The sequence below is a fragment of the Macrotis lagotis genome, chromosome 7, assembly GCF_037893015.1.
Source record: "Macrotis lagotis isolate mMagLag1 chromosome 7, bilby.v1.9.chrom.fasta, whole genome shotgun sequence".
Lineage (NCBI taxonomy): Eukaryota > Metazoa > Chordata > Mammalia > Peramelemorphia > Peramelidae > Macrotis > Macrotis lagotis.
In genome coordinates this window covers 8,415,579-8,439,728 of record NC_133664.1, presented here as the reverse complement: position 1 = coordinate 8,439,728, position 24,150 = coordinate 8,415,579, and the positions used below count along the sequence as shown (strand labels likewise).

At 47.4% G+C, this 24,150-nt stretch overlaps 2 protein-coding genes across 3 annotated transcripts in view; one reads left to right on the top strand and one right to left on the bottom strand.

The window, feature by feature from the left end:
- Window positions 1-204: 204 nt before the first annotated feature.
- On the top strand, window positions 205-18,640 carry ANKMY2 (ankyrin repeat and MYND domain containing 2). Of its 2 annotated transcripts, XM_074195415.1 has the most exons (10): window positions 205-361; window positions 613-677; window positions 3,094-3,232; window positions 3,840-3,938; window positions 5,146-5,306; window positions 8,354-8,568; window positions 9,948-10,083; window positions 10,985-11,113; window positions 11,886-12,027; window positions 13,819-18,640. In XM_074195415.1, the coding sequence occupies exons 1-10, from the start codon at window positions 295-297 to the stop codon at window positions 14,016-14,018; spliced, it is 1,353 nt and encodes a 450-aa protein (XP_074051516.1). In that variant the 5' UTR covers window positions 205-294; the 3' UTR covers window positions 14,019-18,640. The 2 variants fall into 2 exon arrangements, with proteins under 2 accessions (XP_074051516.1, XP_074051517.1); XM_074195416.1 differs by lacking the exons at window positions 205-361; window positions 613-677 and adding an exon at window positions 1,000-1,756.
- LRRC72 (leucine rich repeat containing 72) overlaps window positions 18,640-24,150 on the bottom strand; it is a 24,550-nt gene continuing 19,039 nt past the window's right edge. The window contains exons 7-9 of the mRNA XM_074195417.1: window positions 22,938-23,081; window positions 21,335-21,362; window positions 18,640-18,843 (exon numbers count right to left, since the gene is read on the bottom strand). Coding sequence (XP_074051518.1) covers window positions 18,678-18,843; window positions 21,335-21,362; window positions 22,938-23,081 — 338 coding nt within the window. The 3' untranslated portion in view covers window positions 18,640-18,677. The remainder of the gene's footprint in view (window positions 18,844-21,334; window positions 21,363-22,937; window positions 23,082-24,150) is intronic.

Genomic DNA, 24,150 nt, shown 5'->3' with positions numbered 1-24,150 from the left:
CCCCGCCCCGGCCCGCCTCCCGTGGCCCCGCCCCGGCCCGCCCCCAGTGGCCCCGCCCCGTCTTCCCCGTGGTCCCGCCCCGGCCCCGCCCACGGCCCGCCCGCCTCCGGCTGCGCATGCTCCCGGAGCCGCCCTGGGGGCGCCGTGACCCCGCCGGCCCCGCCCCCCGCGCTGCGGCCGCCCATTGGCGCAGGCGCGCGGGGGGCGGGCCGGGGGCGGCTCCGGGCGGGCGGCGCGGCGCCGGGCTCCGCTCTCCTGCCTCCTCCGCTCCGCGGCCGCCGGGCCCAGGGACCCATGGCGCCCCCCAAGAAGGGCGAGCTGAGCCGGGAGGAGAGGGAGCTGCTGGCGGGCATCGGGCAAGGTGAGGGCCGGGGGGGCGCGGGGCGGGCGGGGGGCCCAGTGCGGGCTCCCCGGGGGCGGCCCCCCTCCTCCCCTGCGCCGGCGGAGGCAGCTTCCGCTTCCGGGGTCAGGCTCCCGCATCCCGGGCCGCGGCCCGCGGGGGGAGGGGCGGAGCTCCGGGGCGCGGGGGAGGCCCGGGCCCCGGGTGGCAGCGATGCCCTCCCCGGGCACGCAGCCCCCCGCCCCTGCCCTCACCGGCGCCGCTTCTTGCAGGGGACGTGCAGGAGGCCGGCCGGCTGCTGGGGAGCAAGGACGTGCGCGTCAACTGCCTGGATGAGGTAAAGACTCGGAGCGGGCGCCCGGGCCCGCCTGGGCAGTGCCCGGGCCCGGAGCTGGCGCGGCCCGGCACGCGGGGAGGCCCGCAGGGCCGCCGCCTCCAAGCTGAGCCCCGGCTGCGCGGGGCCGCCGCGGCCGGGGTCTGGGTCCGAGCCTCGGGCCCGGCCCTGCCCCGACGTGGGAGGCCCGAAGCCTGGGCCGGGCCGGGGCCCGGTGTGGCCGCTCCTGAGCACACTGTGAGCCCCGGCAGGCCGGGCCTGGGCCGGGCCGGGGCCGGGGCCGGGTGTGAGCCCAGGCAGGCCGGGCCCGGCTCCTCCCCTTGTATCTTCAGCCGCTTCCCTTGGGCCCAGCCCAGAGCGGGCACTTAATAAATGCTTGTTGATGGATCATTATTTTAAACATTCATTTTTTTTGCTATTTTAATTTCCCTCCCTACCCCACTCTTTCAGAAGACAAACAATTTCCATGTGAACCATATAGGTTAAAAAAAGGCAAGAAAAATGAAGTTGAAAAGGCTGCTTTGGTCCACACTCCCTTTGGGGTTTATCGGCTCTCCTTTTGGAGGTCCTTCGGAGTTGTCTTGGTCACAATATTGAAGTCTTTCTCAGTGGGTGATCCTTACGGTATTTCTGTTAGCATGTATTGGGGAGGTGTAAGGGAGAAAGAGTACACACATACAGTAATCTCTCTACACGGTGTTTTCCTTAAGACCAAATGGGAAAATACCTCATATCTGAGGCTTTCCTCTCCATTCCAGTGACTCCCCACATCAAATGAGCCTTCCCTGGCCATGATAGCTCTTCTGTCTCCCTATTAGAACAGAAGCTCCTCGAGGGCAGGAGCTTCCTTGCTTTTGGATTTGTATCCTCAGGGATTAGCTCACTGTTTGGCTAAGAAGCATGGCTCCAAAAGTTTCCAAGGGAGAGAATGGCTTCCCGTGCAGGAGGGCCTCAGAAACACCTGCCCAGCGCCCTTTGGGCAAAATCTGGACAAAAGGAAGACAAGCTGCCCAGTGAGAAACCACTCAAAAAGTCCAGCGGTGGAGAGGAAGACAAGCAAGGACAGTCAGCAGCAGCAGCAGGTGTCTCCTGGGAGGATCTCAAATGGAGAACGGGAGAAGCCTATGGGCATGGGGAAGTAGTAAAAATCCTGGAGACATCAAGAGGACCCTTTCAATCTATTGTTTAGGGAACCAACCTTTGGGGAGTTGGGCAGTGGAGGAAAAGGAGAGAGGAAAGGAGAAGGTGAGGGACTGAGCTTGGATGCTTTGGTAATATTGCAGGAGGCCCAGAAGGGCCTTGCAGCTTACCCCAACCCTGGTTTTTGAAGATCTAACACCACCCCTATATTATGTCACTTCTCTTCTGTGTGTGTGTGGTGGGGGGTGGGAAGTGGGAGGGGGGTTGTAACCATCCCTCCAGCTGGAAATCTGTCCCCAGACCCCCTAGAGCAAGGCTAGCTGGAGGGGACAATAAGACACATACCAATCTTCCCAGAAGGGCTGCAGTTAGCGTAATTCAGTGTCTGGCCAGAAAAGGAAGAGACCTAGATGGGCTGTCCCAAGACCTGGTTTCTGATCTCATCTCCTGTGTGACCTTTCTAAGTCACCCAAGGTCTTTGGTACAGACCTCCTTTTCCTTATGTGCAAAATGATGAGAGTTAAAGTCTTTAATTTGGGGAAGGATGAATTTGCCTGGGAGTGGGTTTTTTTCCCTGCAGTAAAGACGACACTTCTCTATTATCGCCTAGAACCATGGACCAGGCCTCATAATGAGAGTCCAAGCTAACTAGCTGTCCCAAGAGTCTTTACTGGCCAAATATCAAAAAATTGGGTTTTATGGCTTTCCTTGCATTGTCTCTCAAAGTGTCCATCCTCAGGAGGGACAAAAAGGGCAGCAGCCTAAGCAGCTGACCCAGACCTCAAAGGAAGAGATTCAGCTGAATTGGGACAGTGCCAACTGTGGTACACTTGCTATGGAAAGCAAAAATGAGCCTTGGGGAGGGGCTGTGGCCCAAGACTAGGGGGTGGGGACTACGGAGCAAGCCTCAGAACAAGGCACTGAAGAGAGGGAAGTCTGGGAGGTGGTGAGCCCACAGTCAATATGCCTGGATCAGATGGAAAACATCGCCATGCCTGTCAGTGTCTCCCTGGAGCTATCCCAATTGCCATCCTCAGCCTAGTGCCCTTCAAATGTATGCCTTCGCATCAAATAAGCCATTTGTCAATTGTGTTTGTGGAATCATTGGAGTTGTTTGGGAATGTGGGCACTCAAGTCTTGGCCTAAGCGCCCATCCGTGCCCTTGCCTTTTTCTGGTCTTTTTTGGAGCCTGGATCTCCACCATCTCACAATCAACTCTCTAGCTTTCCTTGTGGCCATGTCTAATCGACCTTTCCCTTTCTTTTACCTGTCCCCGAAGCATGGGATGACACCACTCATGCACGCTGCATACAAAGGGAAAATCGATATGTGTCGCATGCTCTTGCGCCACGGGGCCGACGTGAACTGCAATGAACACGAGCACGGCTACACAGCCCTGATGTTCGCTGGACTTTCTGGTGAGAGGGGGCGGGGATCTTCCACCTTCCCAAGCTATTGTGCCCTGGTTCAGTCAGACTCTAGTGTTTCTTTGATTCCCATTCCCCGAGCTACACAATTGTCTGGCACTGATGCCAGTTTAGGTTTTTCAAAAAGTGTTTGATAAATTCTTCCCTCCCAAAGCTGAGGTTATTTTTTGTTCTTGGCAAAGTACAGATAGAGGAAGTCAGACTTTCAAGGTCATTGTGTCCAGTGACTTTGGTTGAGGGCCAGAAAGGTTGGGTGACTTGCTCAATGGCTCACAGCCAGGAAGTATTGGGGTGGAATCTTGACCTAGGTCATCGTGATTCCCAGTCCAACTCACTCTGCAGGCTGGACTACCCAAAAGTTAGTCTGCAAAGGGGCCTCCAGTCCTGCTGAGCGAGTTAAAGCCCTCCCATAGGTCATTTCTAGGGCAGGGAAGAGAGGGAATCTGCAGTCCAGATAACCCTAGCTCCTGGGCCCCGTGAACCCCATTGATCCCAGTTCTGAAACTGCAAAAATAAATAAAGCCCTTCTAGACTGGGGAGAAAACAGTTTAAAGTGACACTGCTCTTCAGGGCAATCTGCATATTCTTTCATCTCTAGGAAATAAAGACATTACTCGGGTAATGTTAGAAGCGGGAGCAGACACAGATGTTGTGAATTCGGTCGGCAGGACAGCGGCACAGATGGCAGCCTTTGTGGGTAATTAGCCAAACACGAATGGTGATTAACCTGGGGGGGTGGGGGGGGGTCAAAAAGAAGGTTTGCCCAACAGTGTTTCCTAGGGACAAAAATCATTTGACATTTCAAGTGCCCCCTTGGCATCAGCTGGGGTTAGTGGTTTGGGATATCAGCAGCAGACTTCTCCCTTCTTGTGCCCGTCACTTTGACGGGCCTCAAATAAATGGGCATACACCATGGGGACAGTGGTGGAACAGATTGGCAAACTCTTGCAGCTTTTAAGAGAAGTAGGGAATGATAGGAGAGTCCTTCACAAAAGTCAGAGTCTTAAGGCAGCATCTTCTCATTCCTGAGCCAACCCTGATCTGGGAGTTGGGGAGGCAGAGACCCAAAAGACAGACAGCCCCTGCCCTCCAGGAGCTTGCATTCTGCTAGGGCACACCACAGAGATGCATAAGTGAAAGTGAGATTCTTAGGGAGGGAGAGGGCTAACGGTTGGGGGTAAACAAGCCTTCCAAAACAAGGTGTGCTGGGAGGTGAGCCTGGAAGGAAGCCATGGATCCTGAAAGGCAGAGAGCAGGGAGGGAAGGGAAGCCAGTGCAAAGATGGGAGAAAGATGCTTACAGAGAGCTGAGCCAGCTAGTTTGGCTGGACTGGGGTGAAGGGGAGCCTAGTTGGAATCCTCTTTCTGAGGGTTTACAACACCAGATTGAAGTAAAGCCTCCTGAGTCATCCTGAAGGAAACTGAACCAAACTGGGACCTGATCAGGTCTGTACCTTAGAAAGCCATTTCTACGACCAGGAAAACAATTCTCTGAAAGATATAGATGTCCTGAAGACTGAGTCCCTCGTAAGGAATGGCTAAGGAAGTGGGAACTTTCCCTTGGCCTTGGTCCTCCTAACTGGTGATCATGAGGAACAAGCCCAAGCAGAGTGATCCAGATGCTTTGGGGATGAGCAGTCCATATCCAGCATTGCTTAGCTACCTTGCCTGCTTCATTCTCTAGGGTTTTCTGGCCCAGGGAGTCCCAGCCCTACTGGACAGAGTAGACTGGGAGGCCCAAAGACAGGATCATTTGGACCTGAGATTTGGAAGTATTTGCTTATCTACAGTGTGCTAAATTAAGGACCCAGATTTGGAAGGTAATGACATGGGTGCCCAGACTGTAGGCAGGGTCTGGTCCTTGATCCAAAGGGGGAGCTTCTCAGCCGATGCTCTTTTTCAAAGGCCAACATGACTGTGTGACCGTGATTAACAACTTCTGTCCTCGAGAGAGACTGGATTACTACACAAAACCCCAGGGGCTGGAGAAGGAGCCCAGGCTGCCCCCAAAGCTGGCGGGGCCCCTGCACAAGATGGTCACCACCACCAATCTCCATCCTGTCAAGGTACTTCTGGGGAGGCAACCCTGCCCAGGGCCCTCTGATGGGGAGAGGGTTCTCTGCCCCGGGGTGGGCCTGGGTGGCAAGGGACTCAGGGTGAGGCTGTCCTTGAGGCCAGGATGCAGGTAAGCCGCCACGAGGTGGATGAGAACAGTCAGACCTCTTGAGCTTGGCTGCAGGGTGATGTCCCAGTGGTCAGGCAGGGTATCTCTACCACCCCCAAGGTGGGAGCTGGGTGTGGGGAGACAGCTCTGGGTAGCTGGGGAGCCAGAGGGGAAAGGCCCCTTCAGAGCAGGAGCTGTCTCTGATTGGTGGCAGTGAGGAATGAGGTGTCTCCAAGGAAAACAGGGCTTGGGGTTCAGGGATGCAAGGAGACTGTAAGAATGCTCCAGAGGTCTGAGATGAAGGAGAGCAGATGATGAGGCCCAAGGCTTCGAGGGATCTGGGGAGGGGCAGAGCAGATCATGGAAAGGCTTGGAATGAGGTGATTAGAGATGAGAGAATAGCAGTGGGGGGCAGGAGGAGAGAAGAGTGAGGGGCTTTGGTGTTTGCAGTCTCAGAAGCTGGCATCTCTGAACCCTGGGGTCTAAGGGAAAGGAGAAGGAAGGGGGTGCCTGCTAGCCAGATATGGCCGGGGCTCCCACCTCAAACACCAGGAGAAGGGGTTGGGCTTGGTCAGTGAGCCCCCAGGATCTGCCCATACACATCTGATCCCAACATGGAGAAGGTGGCCTGCGTGTAGCCTACCTGCCCCGTACTTGTGGCCCTGCCATTGGCCAGGTCCTGACAGTGTGAGGTCTGGGGCTTGGGGCCTGATGCCCTGCTGTGTGTGGAGTAGCTGAAATGCTGTGAACAGTGGCCATTTGGCCCAAGGCATTGCCCCCCCCCCCCAAAAAAAAAAACCTTGTTCACTCTACCCCCACTGAGGCAGACCTTGCTCCTGGTGCCTGGCCTCTGTGCTCCCTGGGCTGGTGGAGGCACAGTCATTCACCTGGGGACTTTGTGTTGATGTGGCTCACGGAGTCCATGCTCACCCTGAAGTCTAACCTTGAAAAAAAATGTACGTTCCAGTGTTCTTGACACACAAAGACTAAGAAGTTGGGGCTTTCCAGCTCTGTTTCTGGTGAACCCCTACTCCTGCCCCCCCTCCTGCTCCTACACCCCCTTCCACCCTTAACCTTCCTCACCCCCAGACACAGAGAGGAATTTTTTTTTCAGGTAGCCTCATTTCCCAGGATCAAACAGCTAGAGGCCACTAGTCCCTTGGATTGAACTATTTAAAGACTGAAAACAGGATGAAGCAATTACTTCAGAGACTTGTCTGTTAAAAAAGAGAGGAATCATTCCAAGGGTCAGCTCCCTGTATCAGCCTAGGAGAGCTTGCTGGACCTTGGTTTCCCCAGTGGACCCCTATGACAGAGAGTTCCCCCTTCCTCACCCAGCCTCAGGTTGAAGGCCTCCCAGTCTCTAGGGACAGGAAGCTACACTCCCCTCCCCCAAAAGCCTCCCCTCCAACAGGACAGCCCTCTAATTACCTAGCAGGCTGAGCTTCTGACCCCCTCCTAAGGCCCCCCAGGTCTTCTTTGGAACAAACCTATGGCCGGGTCTGTTTAGATCCCCAAGTCTGGATACCAAACACGAGCCTGGCTCTTTTGGTCATGCTTTGGAGACCACTTTTTTGTCTTTTCCCAGAGTCCCAGTGATGCCACAGGAGCCCTTGTTTGAGGGGCACAGTGTTCATAGGTATTCTCTCACAACACAGAACCCCAGGCCAGCTAACCCCAAGACTTGTGGCAGGAGCAGGAAGCCTTCCCTTTCCCCCACCTTGAGACTTCTCTTTTCATTGCATCATTGCTGCTGGTACAGCAGCATCACAGCCCTGGGGCCACTATGGCAACAGAAGTTTGCTTGGGCTCCCATGAAACTCAGGCAGCACTGGGGGATTTGGGCTTCTTGCCCAGAATCTGCAATATATATTGTGAAAGGAGAAAAACAAAGAGGGATGGCAACCGAGCTCCAGGGAATAGACCCTTAGGAGGCGTTTGGGCAAGATGGAGCCACCTTTAATCACAGCCTCCAGAGACCTCTCAGCCCTTTTGGAGGAAACAGGATCAATAATTGTGTTTAGGAGAATCTTGTAAGCTGCCGCAGCAGAGCTTAATAGTTTGAGCCCATAAGCAGAGGAAAGGAGAAGCAGAGAGGAGAGACAGGCACAGAGAGCAAGCTAGGGAGAGAGGGAAAGCGAGCTTCAGAGTCCTGAGAATTAGAAGTTTATTTCTAGTGAGCTGTGGGTCACACTGTCACTGGATGAAAATATTGAACAAGACCCATTTTCTAAGGAGGCCTCGGTGTTGGCAAACAATTATGTGACAATCAAACCTGTAAACAGGCTTGCTCATTGTTTTTCTGCCTGGATGAAGCTTCTTTGCAAGCCCTGGTCTGAGGAAAGTAACAAAATGAGCATGTCTCGTCTGTCGAGGCCTCATTTGTACTTAGTTGTTTAAGCAGCTATTTGCCTCAAGTCTGATGTTCTGGACTCATTGGTCCTGGCCCTACCTGGGATGAAACCTGTAACCAAGGCCCAGAGATGTTCTTGTAGCTACTCCTTGGCTCACCCCAATTCTCTTGCCTCTCTCTCTCTCTCTCTCTCTCCCTGGGCAGAACATCACAGACACCTGGGTTACATGGAGAGGAAGGATCCCCATCCTAAGTGGGGGGCTGATGGTTTGGGGGCCTATGGCCTTCTCAAGTAGAGGACTGGTCTTGGAGTCAGGGAAAGATGGACTTAAATCCTGCCTCTGGGACTTGCTGGCTGGGGCACCTTGACAAGTCTGACTTAACCTCTCAGCCTCAGCTTCCTCATTTGTAAAGTGGTTGTCATGCTATCTACCTCCCAGGGTGGTTTTGAGGATTGCCTGAGGAAATGTACAGCGTACTATGCCAGCTATCATTAGTATCATTTTTTGGTCGTTATTATTGTTAACAAACTATATTCCCAGCCTGCTGATTGGTACGTTTAGGGATTTTTCTAAGTTTATTGTCATGTCTTGAAGATCGTGATGCTTGTAAAAGAAAACCCCCTGTTGGCCGAGGCGGACGCCCTGAAGAAATGCTCCCGTGTGATGGATCTGATCTGTGAGAAGTGCATGAAGCAGCGGGACATGAACGAGGTCCTGGCCATGAAGATGCATTACATCAGCTGCATTTTCCAGAAATGCCTCAAATTCTTGACTGAGCGAGAAGACAAGCTGGACGGTCTCATCAAAAGGTGGGATTGTGCTCTGGCGCTGTCCAAGGTTCTTACCGGACCAGGCCGGACTCGAAAGACCCTGGGCCAGTCTCTTCATTGCTCTAGGCCTTGGTTTTCTCCACAGACTAGATGAATTCCCAGGTTGCTTCTAGCTCCAAATCTAGCATCCTGGGGTAGTATCAGGACTGGAGTCATCAACAGCTAAGTGCTGGGGATGCCTAGAGAGTCAACAATAGACTCTCACAGTCAAATGGGGAGATGCCAGCTTCTGTGTGGGAGAACCACCGCCCCAGGTGTCCTCGTCTATGTGGGTGCTCCTGGAAGAGGCTGGGGTTGGGATTCCTGACTCTACTAATGGCCATAGCGCCTCACCATGCTGCTTCAGTCACCTTATCTATAAAATAAGAGTGTTGGGGCCAATGATTCCAAGGCCCTTTCCAGCTCTGACACTGTGACCCTTTCACATGCAGAGGCAATGCCAAACTAAATTTCTTGCACCTTCATCTCAATGATTGGTGTTTGACAAAAGGGTGAGACCCACAGCAAAGAGGGATGGGGAAAAGCCTCCTGTAGAAGTGACTTGAAGGAAGCCAGAGGATGTAGGGGACTGGGAAACAGCTAGTGCAAAGCTTGGAGTCTGGAAATGAAAGATGGTGTTTGAGGAATACCAAGAATGCCAGGACTACTGAATCACAGGATATCTGGTCAGGGGGAAGAGTGTTAAGATGTGAAAAGACTGGACAAGTGAAGCGTTTTCTATTTGATCCTGGAACTGATAGGGAATCCTGGGAGCAGATGGAGGACAGGGACAGCGTGGCCAAACCTGCCATAATTTGAGTTGATCACTTTAATGACTGAATGGAGGGTGGACAGGAGTGGGGAGAGACCTGAGGCAGGCATAGCCCCCCCCCCCCAGGGGCTCCTGCAATAATCCAGCATGAGATGGTGAGAGCCTGTACCCAGATGGGGCCTGTGACCTAGGAGAGAAGGGGGACTAGTCTAGAGATAATGCAAAAGTAAAATCAATAGGCCTTTGGTATCAGATTGAATATGGGAGAAATCAAATGGGGAATAGACCACTAGGTGACTAGAAGGATGGTGTTGGCCTTTAGAGAATGATAGGGAATAGTCAGAGGAAAGTGAAGAAGATTTAGACAGAAGATCATGAGGTCCCTTTGGACACGATGAGTTGGAGATGCCACTTTATGGATGGGCACAAGAAACCCAGAGAGGGTCACTTATTAACCCAGGGTGTCCTAGACAGTGAGAATTCAAAATCTTTTTAAATCCCAATCCTCTACCTGTCTACACACTGAACCACGTGGCCTCCCCTTTTCATATATGAAGTCACAGGCAAAGTGAGGGCTTCAACATGTTTCTCTTTTTTTTCTCTCTAGTTTGTTAAAAGGCCGAGAGACAGACGGGTTTCCTGTCTATCAAGAAAAATTCATCCGAGAGTGTATTCGAAAGTTCCCTTACTGTGAAACCACCCTCCTCCAGCAGCTCGTCAGAAGCATCGCCCCTGTTGAAATTGTAAGAATCTCCTGGGACCCGCAGAGCTGGGGTTCAGGAGGGCCACAGGGTGGGAGTGTAGGACACTAGGCTTGTTTCTCTAGGTGGGAAAGTGGAGAAGTGTGTTTGTCTGCACCTCCCTCTTGGATTTAGGTTAAATCTGTCCAAGAATTACCAACTCTGATATGGAAGGGACCTCTGAGGCCATCAATGGGAATCTTACCTTCATCTGGCCATGGCTCAGTGAGGAAGAGCCCATGCAGCCCCTTCCATTCTGGGATGACTGTCACAGGCTGATGTTGAGCAGCCACTCCAGGGACATTTAAACCCATAAAAAGTAGGGACTAAGCTGCCCTCTGGTCAGAACCAAGGCTTAGCACAGTATCTGGAAGCCAAGAAGAGATTACCCAGTGCTTGGTGGCTTGGTGGCTTCTAATACAAATCTTTCAAGACAAAGAAATGACTGTTCTATACTCAGGGACCCATGGGTCCAAGAGATAGAGGAAATCCCTTTCTGTAACCCAATTTGCAGCATCCTAAGGATAATGTTTTTCATTTTCTCAATTTTCCTTCTTACTCCCAATTCGGTTTCTTAGAGCCTGTTGTTGTCATGACAAAGAATCAGGAGGAGACCTAGCTGTCCTGAATTAGCAGTTGTAGTAGCAAAATTGACTGCATCAAACCTTTTCCAATGTCCTCAAATTCCTTAATATGATTTTCTGAATGCAGCAAATTAAAATATTCATATGGCCTTAAGGTCCACATAGCTTGGTTGTGGTTTTGTACCCTAAAGAGAACTGTAATCTCTGTGCCACTGTGGATGCTATGGGATGATGTTAATCATTTCGCTTTTGTGATTGTGTGTTGGACTCTTTGTCCCCTTTGTCATCGGACGGGGCCACGTGCTGTTTTCCTTCTTCAGGGCTCTGATCCAACGGCCTTCTCTGTGCTCACTCAAGCCATCACCGGTCAAGTAGGATTTGTAGATGTGGAGTTTTGCACCACATGTGGAGAAAAGGGTGCAGATAAGAGGTGCTCCGTGTGTAAAATGGTAAGCCAAGCAATTGAGTCCAGCCAACATCCTGCTTGAATGGTAATCCAAATGGATCCTGAGACAGCATAGACATCTTAGTGGGTCTTTCATCTCCTTGGTATGAGTGCTTACTTACCTTCCCATTACACCCCATCAGTATCATCTTACACCACACAGTCTCTTTCCACAATCTCTCCTAAATTAAATCCTCTACAAGGGATTTACCCACAGTGCCAGGGGCTTTCTTGGCATTGTGTGGATGCTGTGAGAGCCAGGAGCTTTCCACTCAGTCTCCTTGACTGTTGCATTTTTTGGGTCAGGAAGCTTTGCGGCAGCATCCTTTTATTTCTCCTTCATCCCTTGTTGGTAATCTGGTACCACCTACTTGCAGTTCTTAGCACAGAGCCTGCCCTAAGTAGGGACATCAGAGATGCTTTGTTACCTTTCATTCATTCATTCACAGACCAGTTTCCCTGTCCATTAACCCTTGAGATGAATGCCTTCTTAAGATAACTACTGCTTTTCCTAGTCAGATACTCTCTTTCATTATCCTTCCACTGTCCTTTTTCTGAGCCTTTTGGCAAGTTCTTGCCCTAGTTTCTTCCTTGTTGTCTCTCTCCCCTCTTCCCAACCCCAGCCTCTACCTCAGACAAGCACATTTTGGTCCAAAAGGTTCTTCTGGAACTCAGATCATTTCATAGCGCAAGCTTCATGCTAGGGAGCTATTTAACAAATGCTTCTTTTGAAAGCTGAATGTGTTGTCAGAAATATCTTCCTTTGTCACTTTCAGGTCATTTACTGCAACCAGAATTGCCAGAAAATCCACTGGTTCACTCATAAAAAAGTCTGTAAGATACTGAAGGATGCCTATGAGAAGCAAGAGCTGGAAGCTGCCAAAGAGAAGAAGAGGCAAGAAGAGAAACAAAAAGAAGGTGAGCAAGTTTAGTAGATGATGCTCCTGGATTTCACAGGCTGTGGGATTTGAAGGTGGGCAATGCACCTGTCATTTGAGCCCCTACCCTCTGTAGAATGTAAGCTCTTGGAGGTCAGGGTCTAACATTTTATTTTAATCTTTGTATCTCTCCCAGCACTTAATCTAATGACTTCTTCATGGTAAGCATTTAGGAAATGCTTAGGAAATGTTTAATGAATTGAAATGGATCTTTTGGCAGTAGCACAAAGGAGAAAAAAAGAATTGCAGCTTGGAAGAGACCAGCACTAGAAAGGATCACTAATCCCTTATTCTTTTAACTTATCCTGCCATGGGGTGACAAGCACAAAAATGCTGATCATGCCTCTGCCATTCAGGAGATCTTGGCTTCCTTCCTCCCTAGGAGGCTAAACCTGTGATTTATGGGTGTGAAAAGTTCCCACTGAGGAAATCCTCTTTACAGAGGCAAATTGACAAGACCTATAGAGCTTCTAATCTTAGAGAGTTGCTTGGAGCATTGAGGTGCAATGATTTGCTCATGGTCACAGAGCCACTGTGTATTAGGAGGTGGCACTTGAGCCTAGGTCTCATCACCTCCAAACCAGCCCTCTCTCTCCATCTCTAAACTTTAAATATTCCCTCCTTTTCAGTCTCTCTCAGTTTTGCAACATTAGCATTATCCTTCATTCTTCATCATCTCTCAGCCCCCATGTCTAGTTAGTTTCCAAATCTTGTCATTTCTCCTGTGACGGCTTCTCTTTCATCCGAACCCTTCTCACTGTTCACCACCTTCCTTGGGACTCACCTGACCAATTGCAATGACCTCTCAGTTGTCAAGCCCTGGGGCCAACAAATCCTTTATCCTATTTGGGGGACCTCTCAGTGACCCAGAGAGCTCTCTCTGACTTTTAAAATTTAGAAAGACCAGTAAAGAGGGGTTTTCACTCTCAGAGTACTCTGCACCAATAAAATCACAGATAAGGCCATGGTGGGAAGATGGAGAGTGAATTGTTGTTTTAGTCATGTCTGATTCTATATGACACCATGGGGGGGAGGGGTTGGCAGAGATTTTGTGGCAGTTTGCCATTTACTTCTCCAGCTCATTTTACAGATGAGGAAATTGAAGTAAACAGGATTAAGTGACTTGCCCAGGGTCACATAGCTCAGAAGTGTATGACATCAGATGTGATGGGAAGATGGGTCTGGCCAGGGGTATTTTAGCATGTCCCTTTTCTTTCTCTGGCCTACAACATATGGGTTTGACCTACAGCTTCTGTTTGGCCCTATCTGGGAGGGCGTGTGGCCTAGTGGAAAGAGTGCTGAACCTGGAGCAGGACCTGCACTTCAATATTGATGCTGTCATTTACTACTCTTTCAAATCATGATAAGCCACTCATCCTCTCTATGCCTCAGTGTCCTCATCTGTAAAATGAGAGGATTGGTGAACATGATCTTTGACATCCCTTCAGCTCAAGAAGATCATCTGAAGGCACTTAACATTGCTTGGGCTTAATCCCTCATCAGTAAAATGGCAGCAGGGTTAGAATTGATGGCCTCTGAGCTTCCTTCTAGTTCCAGAGCTTTTATCCTGTAACCTCGGGGAAAGGACTATCCCTGCCTGGTTGCCTGATTGGATTGCTCTCATTTCACTTACTCAGCACACTTCCCCTTATATGTACATGTGAACATAATGAGCAAGAACATGTTTTGGTTAAATGAACAAGTCATGAAGTCAAAAATAGAAATGTTGGTGTAGGCCATTGCTCACCATGTGATCTATCTTTTTTCTCAGAAAAAGAGTCAGATGTCAATTCAAATTCACCTAATGAGGATCAGCCAGAAAGTGACACTGGAGAAACCAAAGAGGACCCTACAGATGTGGCCCAGGAAGAAAAGGCAGGTGTGAAAGTGGCCCCCCAAACAACCTTGGAGACAGATGGTGACACTGGTCCCCAGGACATGGCAGGGTGTGTGAAGGAACCAGAGGAGTAGGACCCAGATGGATCTGTAGATTTGCCGTATCCAAGAAAAGTAGCCCAGCCCTCTTGGCCATGGAGCTAGGAGCCATGCGAGGCAACAGAGGGCTGTTCCACACTTTGCTGAATCTGTGCTCTCCCTCCAGTGGGTGCAGGTCACAGCTCACTCACCCCTTCCTGTCCCATGTGACCCTAATCCATGTTCTCTGGCAGGTTCCCAACCATAAGGGCCTGCATATCATTCTGGAGAATCTACTCCATCTTTAGATATGATGCGGATACCAGTTGATCACCCAGGGTCCCCACAGGCACCCCTAGCTCTCACTACATGACTGGCCCAGCTTTCCCAGTCAGCCCTTTGCTTTCCCAATCACATCTTTTCCTCCTTGTTTGTCACCGTCAGTATGTTACAGCTATGTCACACCTAGCAGAGTACCTGCATACACAGAGCAGGGCTCACCTTGGCATGCCACTATTCTGAGAGAGTCAAGGCATCTCATTTCAAGACACTTAAAAGAAGGCAGCCTTGGGGAAAAAAGGCACAGCCTTGATTATTGTTAAATAGGTTACTCAATCAGTGAACATTTTTTAAGGACCTATTATAAGCCAGATCTTTGTTAAGCTCTGAGGATGCCAGTACAAAGACCCAGATTATAAATATATAACCTGGAGGCAGCTAGGTGGCACAGTGGCTAGAGCACCGGCCTTGGAGTCAGGAGTATCTGGGTTCAAATCCGGCCTCAGACACTTAATAATTACCTAGCTGTGTGGCCTTGAGCAAGCCACTTAATCCCATTACCTTGCAAAAAAAAATTAAAAATATACAACCTGTTCTCCTGAGCAGGCTTCATCTACATGGTGTGAAAGTCCCATCTCATTAGAACAAGAGGGTAGTTTCTGAGAAGGGAACATGCGAGCTTTCCTCACTACAGCAAACCACAAGTTGCAGTCCTGCAATCTACCCATTGTAATCATGGCTTGTTGCCATTTTTAAGAAAAACATTTGATGTAGTGGCACGGGTGCTTGGACAAAGGCTGCCCTCCAACTTTGAGAGTATCTTCCATGCATGTGTCAGCATTAGAGGAGATTCCTTCAAAGATATGATGACAGATGCCCTCTGGGGAGCTGCCACCATTGAGATGTAGCCGGGAGGTACATGGGGCCACCTGCCACCTAGCCACCATCACTGTCTGAAGAGTGATGTCAGTGGGGAGTGGCGCTAGGTACTCCTGCTGGCCAGGATTTTAAAGCAGTTATGTTCTAATGGTATCGAACATTAGAAGAGTGCTGAGCTGCCTCGATGTCCATCACCTCCACACTGTCCTGAAGAGGCATCCTTTGAGCATCCTTTGAATATCCTCCCATGTTTTCCCACTAACTTCTAGCATATAAGAGGAGCTGCGTTCTCTGGAGAAATAGCTTTTTTCTAAGATGGAAGATAACCTCTTTGTCCCAGAAGCATCTCCCTTTCCCACGACCAACTCCTCAGAAGGCTGTCATGGCTCATCATTCCACTGGGTCCCCTTTCCCATCCCAGAGCAAGAGTTTTATCCAGTCTGCTTGGAAGGAGGAAGGATACCAAATGGAAAGGAAATGGTAGACTGGGTATGAGACAGGGCTGGCTTGTGCCCCCTCTAGCACTTCCCTTTTGGGGAATGTCTCAGTAGCTTTACCCATCTGCCATCTGTAAACTTGTCAGGGACCCCACGGGAAGAAAACAGAAGGTATCAAACAGAAAATCCTGGAGATAAGGAGCCACAGAGACATAGAAAAGATTCAAGAGTGGGGTAGAGCGGGGATCAGACAAAAGGAGTGATGTTCTGTGGAGCTGACCTGAGTCTATGGGAGAGGAGGAAAACCCTTGAGATTTGTACTCAGCACCTTATCGGTGTGATCTTGAGTAAGTCATTTCACCTGTGAGAGAACTCAAGTTTCCTCAGGTATAAGCTGAGAAGATTAGACTAAGTTTCTTCCCTGGTATAATATTTTTGCATCTATGATAGATTCAGGAAAATACATTTCAGAAAATGCTGGACTTTGTCCTGGTGACTGCCCCAATCTTGTATAACATGATGCTTAGGTGCTATGGGGAGAATAATCTGCATGTTATTGGGGAGGGAGGTGATCCCCAGGAATGGATTGACCCCCAACCGAACTGTGCTCATAGCTCCTCTTCACTAAAGACCTTCCTCAGTGCTCTGTTTAAGAATATAAATGCAATTTCTCAACCATAGATGCAGAGAGGCCAGTTTGGTACGTGAAATTTCCTAGGTGCCCTTCCTCTGAAAAGTCATTCCCCAAATCATGGCTGGGTTTCCATCCTTGTCCTCTGGGGGGCTCTGTCCTATTCCGAAGGCATATGAGCAGAAACTGGAAAGTTAGCTGACCTCGAATGGGTGGCATTGGTGACCGCTCTACCCTCCTTTCTCTTGAATTAAAATAAACATGCCATCTCTTCCAGTCTGACCCTTTTTGCTCCTATTCTCCTTACTGTATGGCGGCTTACTCATCACAGTGGCTAAAATCCTCCAGGGAGTTTGTTAGTCTGACCTCAGTTACGTTCTGCTCTCTGTCCTACCTCTGACCCTGCCACAGGGAAGGAGGAAGAGGAGGGCAGGTGAGTGGGTACCTGGCGAGAGTTTTAGTCTTCCCAGTGCTCTCTTTCTTTGAAACATAAGGTCATATGGGAAGGGCTCAACAGTGTAAGATGCTGGGGAAATCTTCCATCCCCAGAAATCTGCCATGAAAACTGTCTCTGGGCCTGAATTCTGGCTTAGCTGCCACTTGGTTCTTCTAACCATCTTGAACCCTAGAATCAAGTATCTGATCTGCAGATCCACAAATCTGCCCTGGGTCTCTCTTGGAAGGCCACTAGTTTCATCTTATCTTGAGCAATTACAATTGGACACAAATTATTTTGAAACACTTTAAATGTCTAAATCCTTAGATGATGTCTATGCCTTCCCCATGTTCTCTCTCCCCCCTTTACTCTGTCCAGCTTTCTGAATGAGCAGCCTCACTTCAACCAGTGACCCTCAGCGACCCCTCGCCTTCTGACTTCTGACCCCATTGAGAGGCTGAAACTATTTTTAAGGGGTTCATACCCGAAATTCCTCATTGGTCTGAACTGAAGAGTGTCTGGAGCATGTGGTGAAGGGCCTCAGGTTTGTGACATGAGCATTAGTTGGATTAGGTGTGTTTAATTTTGAGGAGTAAGGTTAAGGGAGACATGAGAGTATCCAAAGACCCGACATTGGGGAAATTAGATTTGGCTTATTTGGTCCCAGCCATCTGAACCAGAATCAGTGGGTGGAAGCTCTGTTGAGGAAGGATGTTAGGACCAGCAACCTCACAGAATGACCCCAAAGTGGCAGGGGCTCTCTGGAGAGGAACCCCTCCTTCCAGAAGAGCTTGGATGGCCAATCAGGGGGTGTTATAAATAGTATGCTTAACTTCATTTGAATTAGACTTGATGGCCCCAAACTTCCTTCCAAGTTACAAGATCCTGTGTTGTTTCCTATTCCCAAGCTTAACTTCCTTGAAGGATACAATCAAGTCTTGCCTCTGCCCTCCTGGGATCCTTGAACAGTGCCATACATAGAACTGGCAATAGTAAAGTTTGTTCATCCATATTTTTAATAGGATCAGTGATATCACAGGAAGTTTTGTGAGTGAATTGGACTTAAGCGAGTTAAGATTGTTCAAAGTCAGCAGCCTCATTGCCCCTGCTAAAGGATTGAATGTAGCCCAAGGCCATTATTAGCCTTTATATACCTCTGGGTTCTGGAGAATGCTCCAAGAACAGTGATAGGAATTGAGGGCTCTGATCAGCTCCTAAATCCCAGTTCAGACCCATTGAGAAAAAAGAAGTCTAGGTTTGTGAACTTGAGAAAATAATGGTTATTTGGGGGAGGCAGCTGCTGGGGGCCCTGACAACACTGCAAAAAAGTGAATAAGTAACTTGCTTTCCAAAAGATGTTTCAAGATGTCTTCTTGGGTGTGGAGTCCTCAGAGCAGTCATGGTCCTCCACTACTCCAAAGTAGCCTGTTGGAATGAGGCCCCTCATCAGACTAAGGGCTACCAGCCTTGAGGGGAGAGCACTGGACTGGAGTCAGGAAGGCCTAAGTTCAAAACCCTTCTGTGACACTAGTGTGTGATCCTGGGCCTCTGAGACTCGGCATCCCCATCTGTAAAATGTGGAGATGGAGTTCACTGTCTTCCAGGGTTACATCTTAGCCTGTGATCCTAGATCCATCCATGGCTGGGCCCTTTCCATCTGCTCCTGACCCAAGCCCAGGCAAGTCTATCTCTCCTACCCCTGCTGAGTCTTTGGCTGACTTTCTTATGTTCACCAGAAATTCTTCCCTCTTTCGGGGCCAAATTGATTTGCTTAGCCCTTAACCTCAGCCATGTTGAAGCTAGGCATAATGTCATAGGATCCTAAATTAAGAACTAGAGAGTGTAAGCTCCTGGCAATGGGCTAGAACTGTGTCAGCCTTTGTGCTCATTCCCACTTCCCATAGTGTCCCAGGCAGAATCTGCTTATAACATACACTCTAATGAGCCACATGCAGTGTTAATTAAATGTAATTTCTGAAAACTATTCTCAAGCAGAAGCTGGACAGAACCCTCCCCCCCTCCCCCAAAAAAGCTCTAGGGAAGGTGCCCGGCGGTCATCTGATCCTGACTGTGGCCCACTCCACAGGTCTCTCATCTTTGCCCTCCAAACAGCGCTCAACTCTGGTGGGGACGGTGTCCCAATCCACAAAGCTAAACTTGGTCACAGATCTCTTCAATGATCTCACAAAAACAGCATCTTCTTTGTTATGAAACAAGTTCCTGAAGGGGAAAAACAATCGTGACCATTAGGATGAAAGGCCGGCCAGCAATCTGCTGCAGATAAATGTTCTCTTAATCAAAGTTAGAAATTAATTCTCTATCAAAGGCGTGTTCTCCCATCTCTTCTGGGCCAATGAGACTGACCAAGGAGTTTTGATGTTGCTCCTAGTCATCTTATGTTCATTACATAGCTTTGCCATTTTAATTAGACCATATTTGGAATTTGGTCTAAAAATTTATGTTTTCAGAGATCACAGCTTTGGAGCTGTAGGAGACTCCCATTTTACTGATAAAGGACCATACATACATCATAGGGATGAGATTCAAACCCAGGTCCCCTTGACTCCAATGTCAAGGTTCTTTTTTTCTTGCCTCATGATACTTAGATTCCCGTTTACACTCAGAATCAGAGACCCATTTAGTCCAATTCCCTCACATTACAGAAAGTGAAGCACAGGGAAGGAAGGAGAATTGCCCAGGATCACATGGTAGTAAGTGCCAAAGCTGAGATTTTGAACCCAGGTTTTCTGATTCAAAAATCTTGGTCTCTTTCCATCATACCATACTGTTTGTTATTTCATTTGATTCGTATCCAAAATCCATGTTTGCATGTCTAATTGCATTTATCTTAGCTTTAATGCAAACTGAGATGATGAAAACTCCATGAAGAGAAAGGGAGAGCCATGGCTCTGCCACTTACTAGTTGGGCCTTTTGGCAAGATGATGACTGAGGGTATGGAACACCAAGGTGATCTTGAAGCTTCCATTTAGCTCAGGCACTCCGAGAAAGCCTAGACCAAACTCATGGATCTGGATCTGTATGTAGAAATGTACCCACAATCTACATCCATGACCTGGGGCTCTGATCTAGAACCAGGTGGTGGTGTCTGACCCCACCTCCTAACCAGAGGGATGCAGCCAGTGGCTGCAAGTGGCCTCTTCAGAGTTGACCAACTGGGGTGAATCCCCAGAGTGCCCACAGCCTTGGTCCAGACAGCTTCAAGGCTGGGTAGATGACCTATCACTTATGGAGCTAGCTGACAGAATGGATAGACCACTGGAGTTGGAGTCAGGAAGACTTGAGGTCATTTTTAAAAACGTGAAAGAAATACTCTTCTCTCTAAACTTCTAATAATTGCATTAAAACCCTGTGAAAAGTACATCTGAATAAAGACTAAGAAAAACACAGTCCATTTATTTTTTGTTTTGTTTTGTTCTTTTCTGCCTGGTTATGGTCATGTATGTCTGTTTTCAAGAAAAAATACTTTTGAGATGGATCAAATATTTGGACATTTACAAACCAAGAACTACACAATATCTTTAAAATACAACTATCAAAGAATTGGATTTTAATAAAGGGAAAAAATTAAAATTGGAAAGAAATGCAGTGGACAATAGTAAAAATGGGAATTAAATCTAAAGGAACCTCGGCTTAATAATAATATGAGATTTAAAATTTCAATTTTAACTTTACTAAAACTAAAGGAATAATAAAGTTAAGAAAAGATAATAAAAGCATATTGTGGGACAAATGACATTAACTATCAAGGGGAGCTAGGGGAGAAGGAAAATGAATTGAAAATTGTATTATCTGAGACGAAAAGTATGAAAAACATCATGACCCACTCCCGATTGTTTGAACTAGATTAAAATGTAAATGGAAAATATTTAGCCAAATTCATAAAAGTTCAGTAGTCCACAGATATTAATATGTGGTTTCCTAATTAAGTATATGGCCAGAAGGGACCTTAATTACATTTCAGAGGCCCTCATTTCTATTTGAATTTGACACCGCTGTCCTAGACCACATTAGACTATAAAAATGATGATGGTCAAAAGTGCATGGTACTCAAAATGAAATATAATGTCAGTGAAACAACAGATAATATAGATTAGAATCAAAAGCCTATTATAGGTCAATATTGATGCAAAGATAAAAACACAATGAGAGGAAGTTACTGTTTCAACAGAAATTTATGGGAAAATTATGTAGTTATTATGTTAGAAAATGGAATAAGATCTTCATCTTACACCATATACCATTATGAGTTTCAATCAGGTTCATATACTAAATAGTTAAAAATTATTTTGAAAATGATGCCAAAAAGAAGTTAATTGGAGAGAGAAGGAAAATTGGTCTCTCTTGAGAGGAGATAGGATAAAGGGAAGCTAGAACAGGCAAGTAGATTTATTAAGTGAAAACCTGTTGATGTGGCATAAAGGATGGATAATTGGCATCAGGAAGACTAAGAGTTGAGTCACTGGGTAAGTCATTTCCCTGTTCAGAGATGCCCCGGGCACCTCTGGAACTCTACACAATGAATGTTTCAAATCTCAAAGGAGTTGTCAAAAATGGATATGGAACAAGTAATCCCTGTGAGAAGAAGCACAAAGAGCTACTGGAAAAATTTTGCAAATGCTCATAATCAGAGAAATATCAGAAAAAGACTATCCAGTCCCCCTTAAATATGAAGTTGAATCCAGTACTTACTGGTTGAAGCGCTGAGACATTACTGGTTCTAAAATGACAAGAGATTTTGATTTAGTATTCTGTCAAACATCTATGCAACATTTTAAATAGCCTATTTTGTATTTAAAAACCAGTTAAGTATTCCTCCCTTTGTTGAGGAGTCCACCATAGTATTCCTCTCCACCCTAAAACACTGTTCTTTACAGACACGATTTTGAATGAATGAATGAATGAAGAGCATTTCTTAAGCAAACACTGCATTGAGGGTGGCAAGTAGCTAGCCTCCTATGCTAATGCCGCCTCAAAGACTCTTGCTACCTGCTTCCCCAGATTCTTCATTCCTCCTAGCTGTACCTCCCTTGCACCTCAGCCAAGGATCTAGATGCTCATGCCCTTGATGTTATCACTCAGAAGAATGGGCACTTCCTCAATATGCAACTCAGGAATTTCTCTGTCTGCCCATAACCAATTGCCCCCAGGCCTCCCCACCCCTCAACCCTCCATTGGTTTAGCAATCCCTTCTCTGTCCTTCCCTCCAAACTCCCATCTTTCCACCATCTTCTTTCCCAAGCCATCTCCTCTCATCCGCTCTCACTCTTCTTCATTCAAACACAGACTCCACTGTGGTAGATTCTTAGATGACCCCTTGTCCTGTCACACCTTCCCAACTCCCCCAGTTTACTGGGGACTTCCTTGCTGCTTTCTGTTACTCTCCCCCATCTTTTAAAAACCATCACTTAATCCTACCATCCTCTCCACCTGCCACCCTATAGTTCTCTCTTTCACAGCTCCTAGAAAAGTCTATGCACATCTGTTTACCTTCATTTTCTCCTCCCTTCTCAATCACCCTCCCCCATCTGGTTTTCCTTCAATAGTCAGTTCCTTCCAAGACTCGCGGTTTCGTTGCTGACAAACTGAGTAGCTTTCTCGAAATCTCCGTTCTTCCTGGTGTCTCTAGTCTTCGACTGGAATGTCGAATCTGGAGCCTCTAGCTCTCACTTAGTCCTCTAGTTATCCTGACCACCCGTAAACCTAGAATCATGGCTTAATGAAGCCTTCCATTTCTACCAGCCCTCTTCTATTTTACTAGACACCCTTCTTGTCTTGCCCTAGTTGGTATGCAGATAAAGTGTGAGGCCTGGAGTCAGGAAGACCTGAGTTCAAATCCAGACTCAGGAACTTGATAGCTGAGTAAGTCATTTAACCTGTCTGCCTCAATTTCCTCATCTGTAAAAAAGGAGTAATAAAAAGTACCTCCTCCCAGTGTTCTTGTCTGCATAAAGTAGAATAATATTTCTAAATATTTCTAGAGCACTCTTTAAATGCTAGCTATTCTTATCGATGGGCCTGTCCACTCAGTATTATTAAGAAGTCTCACTTCTCCTGGCCTGACCTGCCTTGGCTTTCTGGCGCCCACACCTCAATGGGACATGAAATGATCAGAGGATCCCTTCATGAGAGGGGAAGGAGCCCACACAGGGCTTGGGGTGGAACTGGTGCTTGAGAAAGAAATCCATGCGGACCTTTACTCCAATGAAACAAGGACGAGGAAAACCGAGACCAAAAGGGATGGAAAGGATCTTCCCAAGAAGCTCCAGGGCCCCTTCCCCCCTACCCTAGGTACCTTGAGACACTGTTACCCCCGACTTGAGGGGCAGGAGATACAAGGCCTTGTCTGCTCTCCTTCCAAATGCTAGCGACTGAGCTACCGACGATCTTTCATGGTTAAACATATGGAAGGCTACTCTTCTTTCTTTTAATGTAATTTCTAAGAAATAGAAAATTTAAAAAATGATTATTGCCTACTGAATGACCCCAATCCATATTTGCATTTTTAACTTAAAAAAAATACATGTTTTTTAGGTTTTTGCAAGTCAATGGGATTAAGTGGCTTGCCCAAGGCCACAACAGCTAGGTAATTATTGTCTGAGGTCACATTTGAACTCAGGTCCTCCTGACTCCAGGGCCAGTGCTCTATCCACTGCACCATCTAGCCACCCCTAAAAAAATACATTTTTAAAAATGAATTTCAGGCAGTAAAGTAGTGAGGTGGATCTGTAAATAGATAGAACATCAGACCTGGAATCCAGAAGACCTGAGTACTAATCCAGCCCGAGATAGTATCTAGCTTTATTACCCTGAGCAAGTCACTTAAACTCTGTCAGTCCCTGTTCCCTCATCTGTCAAATGGAAGTAATAATAACTCCTAATATCATTGAAAGGATGAAAGAACTAAAAAATGTGTCAAGTGTTTGCAAAACTTAAGGTGACATAAATGTGAGGTGTGTGTGTGTGAACAAAATAGATAAGATACATACATACCTTTACACATAAATATGTATGAATACATACTTCTGAATTTATATATCTTGATAAATGTAAGTTTATTTTATATATAAATTATACATATAAATTTATTTTAAATAGGTTTAAATAAATATTTAAATTATGAATAGATCTCAATTTCACAAATGTTTGGTCTGATCACACTGGTATTAAACACCAAGTCTACTGATAAGAAGATATTGGAATCAGGCTACAATAGAGTATATACAATTTCCTATCTCTTCCATTCATTTAAAAATGTGAAATTCTCCATAAAGTTGGGGTAAAATTAAAAATTTTAAAAATCAATGAAACAAATTGAAGGCACTTGAGAATTTTAAATAAATGTAGCAAACAATTTCGGCATCACCAGCTTTTGATTTGAGGACAAAAAAAAGTGAAATTGTTTTAAAGTAGTTTCCATCTGGAGGATCCCTTGTGTATATTAGGAGTAAAAATGGAACCACATCAGCAGCATTCCCAGTTGGGGTGCAAAGGATTATTAGACAAGG

Excerpts from the sequence above, each read along its gene's own strand:
- ANKMY2 (XM_074195415.1), top strand. The coding sequence starts at position 295 with ATGGCGCCCCCCAAGAAGGGCGAGCTGAGCCGGGAGGAGAGGGAGCTG. Across the intron at positions 678-3,093 it reads GCGTCAACTGCCTGGATGAG|CATGGGATGACACCACTCAT; the intron begins GTAAAGACTCGG and ends CTGTCCCCGAAG. Across the intron at positions 12,028-13,818 it reads AGAAGAGAAACAAAAAGAAG|AAAAAGAGTCAGATGTCAAT; the intron begins GTGAGCAAGTTT and ends CTTTTTTCTCAG.